This window comes from Trachemys scripta, chromosome 13 (assembly GCF_013100865.1).
Source record: "Trachemys scripta elegans isolate TJP31775 chromosome 13, CAS_Tse_1.0, whole genome shotgun sequence".
Taxonomy (NCBI): domain Eukaryota; kingdom Metazoa; phylum Chordata; order Testudines; family Emydidae; genus Trachemys; species Trachemys scripta.
Window position 1 is genome coordinate 21,228,533 of NC_048310.1, and position 7,680 is coordinate 21,236,212.

The following is a 7,680-nucleotide window of genomic DNA, read 5'->3' on the forward strand; positions in this document are numbered from 1 at the left end:
GCACATGCAAAGGCTGGTTTGAGGCCCCTTTGAATATTGGGCTGCAAGTACTTGTCAAAGCTATTCATGTTATTAGTGAGGAGAGCTCTGCAAGTATGCACAGGTGTTATTGAATGACCATGATTAGCAGCATCATTTCAGGGAACATTCTCCATGCATTTTTATAACTAGATCTATAGGAACCTGACGTCAACATAAAATAAATCCAGAATCTCCATTCAATCCTGGGTTTTTGTGGCACACTTTTTATGTAGTAAACAGACTCATAGAAGGCAGTAGCTACACCCAGCATGGGATGTAAATAAAAGGAACTTAATTGCTTGTTGTTGTTTTTAAGCAAGCTTTTCTGGTGATGACTCAAATAAGAATGTGCTTCTCTCTTGTTTAGTGTTTGACCACTATTATCATCATGCTTGTTGGAGACACGTACACATTAATTAATTACGTATCATTTATTAACTACCTCTGCTATGGAGTGACAATCATAGGCCTGATTGTGTTGCGCTGGAAGAAACCCAAAATCTTCAGACCTATCAAGGTAAAAATATTTAAGCCAAATTTCTTAGTCCTATGATCTTCCTATTAACAAGCTAAAGAATGTGTCAACCACAGCAAATCCCTCAAATCCTTATCAAACCTTGACGTACTGTTTATTATTATTTCTGTTGTTTATTATGGTAGTGCCTAGACACCCTGTGGTGGGAGGTACTATACAAACACATAGCAAGAGTTATGTCTCTGCCAAGTAGTAGTTATAGTCTAAAGAGACAAGGCAGACAAAGGATGGGAGAGGAAATAGAGACACAGCTAAATGAAGCCTAAGCTCACACTGCTGCGTTTTGTCAGAGGTAGAAGTAGAAGCCAGATCTTGTGACTCCCAGTCCATTGCTCGATCCACTAGCCCTCACTGCCTCTCCCCTCTATACCTTGCAGAATGCAGTTACATTTCTGTACATTTCTCTTCTCTTCCCTCCCCTCTTAGGTGAATCTCCTTGTTCCAGTCACTTACCTGCTATTTTGGGCATTTCTACTGATCTTCAGTTTCTATTCTGAGCCAGTTGTCTGTGGAATTGGACTAATTATCATATTAACTGGAGTGCCCGTGTTTTTTCTCGGAGTGTACTGGAGAAATAAACCAAAGTGTGTAAATAGGCTAGCTGGTAAGAACACATTATGGTTCATTAATTCAGCCTCACTGTTTGTTCATGAACATGTAGGAATTTGTTTCAACCTTTCAGGTCTACATTTCTACAAATCCACAAAGGGTCCCAGTGACTGTGTGGCATTCACCAAAACTACCATTAAATTATGCAGCTCTGCGGAGCTCTTTGGACAGGATTTTGCTGAGCAAAGTGTTTAGATTTTACCCCAATTATTTACTTCTTGACCACATGAAAGAGAACTTAATGCCAATGAACAATATAAAGCTAGAAGCAGGAAAACGTGATGCATATGGCACAAGAGATCATCAGATTTATAACTGAGCATAGGAAAACTGCCTATTGATAAAGATACCCCTGCCAATTTTTAGACCCTAAACCTGTACACAGAAGAAACTAGGTGTCTCTCAAAGTACAGACATTTCAGTGCTTAATTTTTGAATAAGACATAAGGATGCTAAGGTCAGGCTGTGAAATGCAAACAGAGAAATAGATAAAAATCAACAGACTAGAGAGAGCAAAAAAAGGAGAGAGAGAGAGTGGTGAAGAGGTGTGGCTAGCATGTGACTGTCAGTAAAATACAGAAGAGCACTACTAGTTTACCCATTCTTTTCTGCAAAGAAGCTGACATCCCATGTGCAAAAGTGCTCTCATTAATACACCACTTTCTAGAATTTAGCAAAGGTTTCAGAGGCTTTTACATTGGGGAAATATTCAAAAGGTAACCTTATTGAAATGATTATTTCATAATGGTATCCAGATAGGGATAGCCTGGGTTTACTGCCAGGTCCCAGAGATGTAAGCTGAGCCATCTGACATACTCCATTCAGCTGGATTATGAGTAGTCAGCTGTGGGAAGAGGCAGGAAATGTCAAATTTTATTTTTATGATGCTGTAACTTGTTCATTTAGGTTACTGTAGTTCTCCCTTTGCATGTTTTCCGCCCCTCTTTGACATTGCACATTCCTCCATTCATCCAGCTTGAATATTTGGCCTGTTCAGCAAAGCACTTATTCAGGAGTGTACCTTTAAGCATGCAAGTAAGTCTCATTGAGCTCAAGTGCTAAATAAATAATAAACGAACACTTAAGTGCTTTGGCAAATCAGATGTTAGCTCTATCCCAATCCTACCCTACTTTTGTGTCAATTTTGTGTGTGTTCATTCCCCCAGCACATTACTGATATATATCCCAATGTACGTCCAGAATTCCCACATGCATAAGACAGGAAAGTCAGGATCTACCACTCCCATGAAAATAAATTACACACCAGTCATACATCTTAGCTAGAAAAAGGTCTTTGAGGTTTTTTTTTTTTTTTTTTTTTTTTTAATTTTCTTTAAGGCTAGGATGTCCAAAGGCGTCTAGAAAGGTTAGGAACCTTCCAACCTTAACTCCCTTAGGGTCCTTTGACTCTCAAGACTCAATGCTTTAGGGAAAAAATCAATTCATCATTTTAACTGGAAAAGAGCAATAATATGGTATGATGGGGTAAGCCTCACCATACTTGGACTTGCATAAACAGCAGAGCTTTGAATGTATATGTGCTCACATAGGAGATTGCTTGAGAGGACTCAAATAATCATCACATTAACAAAGTGAGTTTGTGTTTTTCATAGAATCCATGACATACTGGGGACAGAAGTTGTGTTTCGTCGTCCACCCTCAGGAGGGAGCTCCAGAAGAGGATGATCTGCCTTTCACTCAGTCTCAGCTACCAGGAAGTGAAAAGTCCTTGAAGAAACAGTGAAAAGTCCTGGAAGAAATAATGAAGCAATAATGAGACAGAAGTAGTTTTTTGTTTACATGTTGATTTTTGCAAAAAGTTTTTCTTGAAAAAAAAAAATGTTTTTAGAAATTGGATACAGAAGCCCATGAAATGAGCTACACTTTTACAAGAGTCCTTAGTGCTTAGCTTTTCCTAAAAAATATAAAATAAGGAGCTGGTTATTTATTTCTGACAGTGTATTTCAGTCAGCAAGGAAGTTTAGTGCAGGTACAGTAAGCTAAGTTCTTCATCACCAATTCCAGCAGCCTTCGGGATTAATCTGGAAATTTCAAGATTGGGGCCTCCTCCAATAGTGAAAATAAAATGGGGAAAGTCAATGGAATAGGGGAAGCCTATGGTCCTACTCATGCTCCCACTGGAGTCAGTGACAAAACTCTAATTGATTTCACTGGCACAGGCTCAGACCCCACATGACCCATGTAGTTTTCAAATTACAATCTAAAAATCTCAATTGTGCGAACACTTCTGCATGTGAATAACTTTACCCCTGAGAGCAAAGTTACACGCAAGCCTATGTATTCGCAAGTTTGGGTATTAAAATTGTGACCGTTGTTAGCGTGAATAGTAAGGGTATGTCTACACATCAAAGAAAAACCCACTGCTGTGGTTCGTGGGGCTCGGCTCGGGGGGCTGTTTCATTGCTGTGTAGACCAGGCTCAGGCTGGATCCTGGTCTCTGACACCATACATGTGGGAAGGTCCCAAAACTCAGACTCCAGTCCAAGCCCAGAAGTCTACACAACAATGAAACAGCACCGCAGCCTGAGCCCTGCGGGACTGAGTCAGCTGGCATGGGCCAGCCGCGGGTTTTTCTTTGCTGTGTAGACGTACCCTAAGAGCTTATCCAGGGTATTTATATACAATACATTAGAGCTGAATGTATAACTTCTACACTGTATTTGATCATTTTTATCATCGTTCAATTATGTAAAGAAACCATGGAAATTGTGATATGATCTAAAGTAACTTCAGTCTTCAAGCAGTTTTGCAAACAAGGAGTTGGGGTTTGTAGTATGAAATCTGAACAGCTCTGTTATTACAATAACCAGAAAAAAAGGTGGGTGAGGTAATATCTTTTATCTGACCAACTTCTTTCGGTGAAAGAGACAAGCTTTCAAATTTTAAAAAATGTATTTAAACTGATTTTAAACTTGGTTAGTCACTTCTTATAGCATATACTTTTTCTTCAAACAGGAATTGCAATCAATATTTGTGTAAAACAAACACCAGCCTCGAGTACCACAATCTTTACGTCTATACATTTGATGTGCTACTTTAACAAACAAATGCCAATAGAGCAAGTATTGGCTAATCATTGGTGCTTCTAGGACAGGCTATCTATCTAAGGACTCCTCTACATGGGAAAGTTTCAGTATAACCTAAGGTGTGAATTTAAAAGTGATGGTTATACAAGGACCTCCTCCCCACCCTATGGACACTTATAGTTAGGGCCCTACCAAATTCATGGTCCATTTTGGTTAATTTCATAGTCATATGATTTCAAAAACCTTAAATTCATGATTTCAGTTATTTACATCTGAAATTTCATGGTGTTGTAATTGTAAGGGTCCTGACCCAAAAAGGAGTTGTGGGGGGTTCGCAAGGTTATTGGAGTGGGCATTGTGGTACTGCTACCCTTACTTCTGCGCTGCTGTGGTGGTGGTGCTGCCTTCAGAGCTGGGCAGCTGGAGAGCAGCGGCTGCTGGCCGGGAGCCCAGCTCTGAAGGCAGAGCCGCAGCCAGCAGCAGCACGGAAGTAAGGATGGCATGGGATGGTATTGCCACCCTTACTTCTGCACCGCTTTCTGCAAAGCTGAGCCCTTGGTCAGCAGCCACCACTCTCTGGCCACCCAGCTCTGAAGGCAGCAGCACAGAAGTGAAGGTGACCTGGTATGGTATTACCATGCTTACTTTTGTGCAGCTGCTGGCGAGACGCTGCCTTCACTGCTGGGCGCCTGGCCAACAGCTGCCGGTCTGTAGTCGCCCAGCTCTGTAGTCGCCCAGCTCTGAAGGCAGCGCAGAAGTAGGACTGGCAATACCATGACCCCCCTAAAATAACCTTGCAACCCCCCCTGCAACTCCCTTTTGGATCAGGACCCTCAATTTGAGAAACGCTGGCCTCCCCCATGAAATCTATATAGGATAAAAGTACACAAAAGACCAGATTTCACAGTCCATGATGTGTTTTCATGGCCAGTGAAATTGGTAGGGCCCCACTTCTAGTATTAAAAGCTGGGGGCTGGGGTTTAGTTTGTTTCTTGGGAAAGGATTTAAGCTAAACCAAAGTCACTCATATAGTAGCCACACAGGGAAGTTCAGAGTGATATAACTGGTAAAACTCTCATGTAAGCAAGCATAGAGAGCACAGAAAGGCATTGGAAAAGGTACTCGGACCTTACAATGATGCGCATGTGCCACTGCAGCTGCACTGTTTTAGGATAAGCAGTGTGGTGCCTCTTTGTCGCCAGGAGATAGTTCTCCCGACAAAAAAATAAAACCACTCCCAATGAGGGACGGTAGCTTCGTCGCTGTGAAAGCATCTCCTGCCAACAAAGCCTTGTCTACGCTAGCGCTTTTCATCATTAAAAGTTGTGTTGTTCTGGGGGATTTTTTTTCACCCCCCTGACCAAAGAAATTTGAATGACTTAAGTGCAGTGTAGACATAGCCTGAATATCACAACTAAATACAAGGTGGAACAGAGTGTTTAGCATAAGTAGTTCACGCATATCTAAGAGACCATTCAAGGTGTTAAGAGTTCAGTGTAGTTCAAAAGCTTCTCTCTTTCACCAACAGAAGTTGGTCCAATAAAAGATATTACCTCACCCACCTTGTCTCTCTAATATCCTGGGACCAACATGGCAAACAACATTACAATAACCAGATATTTATGCTAAACTTAGTAAAGTTCTACTGTCAAATGGGAAGAAAAAGAACTGTACTGTGTTTCTAGTATAAATGCAATGGGAAAAAAAGGAACAAATTCTGGTATATTTCTATTTTTTCTAATGTGCTCACACAAAAATTCACCTCGCCTTTGAAGACAAACTCCACATTTCACCCATGTTCAATGAAGAAACTGTCCTTAATTTTTTTACCACCAGATGCTCATTAGACGGTGCCTTGGTATGTTTGTAGTTGTAACAAATTGATATGTTTAGAGTTCTAGTAGTGGCTTATTTGCTAAATTTATGGTGGTTGCAAATGTAAAAATGTAACCATTTTCATACCAAAGAATCTTTTGAAAAATGCAAAATCACAGAATAGCTCTAAGCAATATTCCAATAGCTACTACTTTGTTGTAACTTTTAGAAATATAGATGATCATATTTACTACTTTTAAAATAGCCATATCAATTTTAATTTGCAAGTATCATGATTTACTGTATTTTAAAGACCTTGGTACAACAATTAAGGATTCAATTGGTCTCTTAGTTTGTCAAGTACCATAGGACTACTCTCTACAAATACACTGAACCTGAGACTCAGACTATGAGGCAAGTTCAAGGAAAGCATCTTCCAACTGAATTTAGAATTTAGAATGTATTTTTATTTTAAATATATACATCCAGATGGTATATATCCAGATCTTTCAGACAGTAGATATTTTAAAAGGAAGCACAATATACCCTCCTCTCTTTGTATGAAGCGGTTAATCAAGAGATTATTAAACTATATATGTAGTTAGAGAGAAAGTGTGTGTTGTGTATATACATATATAAATGCTAGAGAGACTCCACATTTAAATAATCTTTTGAATATGTAGCTTTGCAAATGAAAGTTACAAACATGAAGCCACATTTTTGACAGAGGATGGACGCCCTTCACTGTGCTGAAGAAAACAAATTTATATTGATTTAGCATGATTTACCTTTATACATGATTTACCTTTGCCTGTCAAGGCTTTCATGACCAAGATTCTGATGTTCTTTAGATTAAAATTCATGCTCAGTGACAGTTTCAGAAAAGATTCCTTCCCCTTCCAATATCACAAGATAGCAAATTATATAGAGTTTAGCATCAACAATAGTTTATTTCCCCCAACAATGAAGATATGAAAGTTGGCTGGAGTTTAGGCTTTGTAGAACTCTTCAGCAACAAGCCTGTGCTGTTATGAGAAAGGCACAAATAATAATAATATACTGCAACTGCTGTCATGATTTCACTTAGATTGTTTGTTTGTTTGTTTAAGGAAATGAAAATCAGAATTAAAGGACCAATTGCCTCACAGTTGTTAATTGTTTTTGGCTGAAATCTTTCCTGATTCCGATACATTTTCATACTTTAAAAATAAGAACCTTCTGGGCTTAAAATCAGGAGGCTGAATTTAGAGATTCAGGGTTTTAGTTTGGGCCCATCTTTAATCCATAAATCACCTCATTTGAAAGCTGTTTCAGCATGTTCTCTTTAGTGATCACAAACAGCTTCATTTATAATCTCAACAAAATTATATTTAAAATTTTTTACATTAAAGTTAGTTTCTAATTTATAAAATATCTGACTGTCAAAATCAACATGCCCATCCAGCAAGATAATTTCATGCTCCACCAAAGAAAAAGATCTAATGATTTAAGATGGATTTCATATCTTTTTAAATAAGTGAAGGAAATGACATCAAAACTTCTGTTACTCAGACTTCTGTCTCTCTTTCTGTCTTCGGTATTTTTAGAATGTTCATAATTGTCCTAGCGTTCCTAAAGATGGTAGAAAATGGCCTATTAGTCCAAATTTAACAT

At 39.0% G+C, this 7,680-nt stretch overlaps 1 protein-coding gene across 1 annotated transcript in view; it reads left to right on the forward strand.

The window, feature by feature from the left end:
- Positions 1 to 7,174, forward strand: part of SLC7A10 (solute carrier family 7 member 10) — a 77,022-nt gene extending 69,848 nt beyond the window's left edge. The window contains exons 9-11 of the mRNA XM_034788195.1: positions 389 to 538; positions 983 to 1,160; positions 2,779 to 7,174. Coding sequence (XP_034644086.1) covers positions 389 to 538; positions 983 to 1,160; positions 2,779 to 2,909 — 459 coding nt within the window. The 3' untranslated portion in view covers positions 2,910 to 7,174. The remainder of the gene's footprint in view (positions 1 to 388; positions 539 to 982; positions 1,161 to 2,778) is intronic.
- Positions 7,175 to 7,680: the final 506 nt, after the last annotated feature.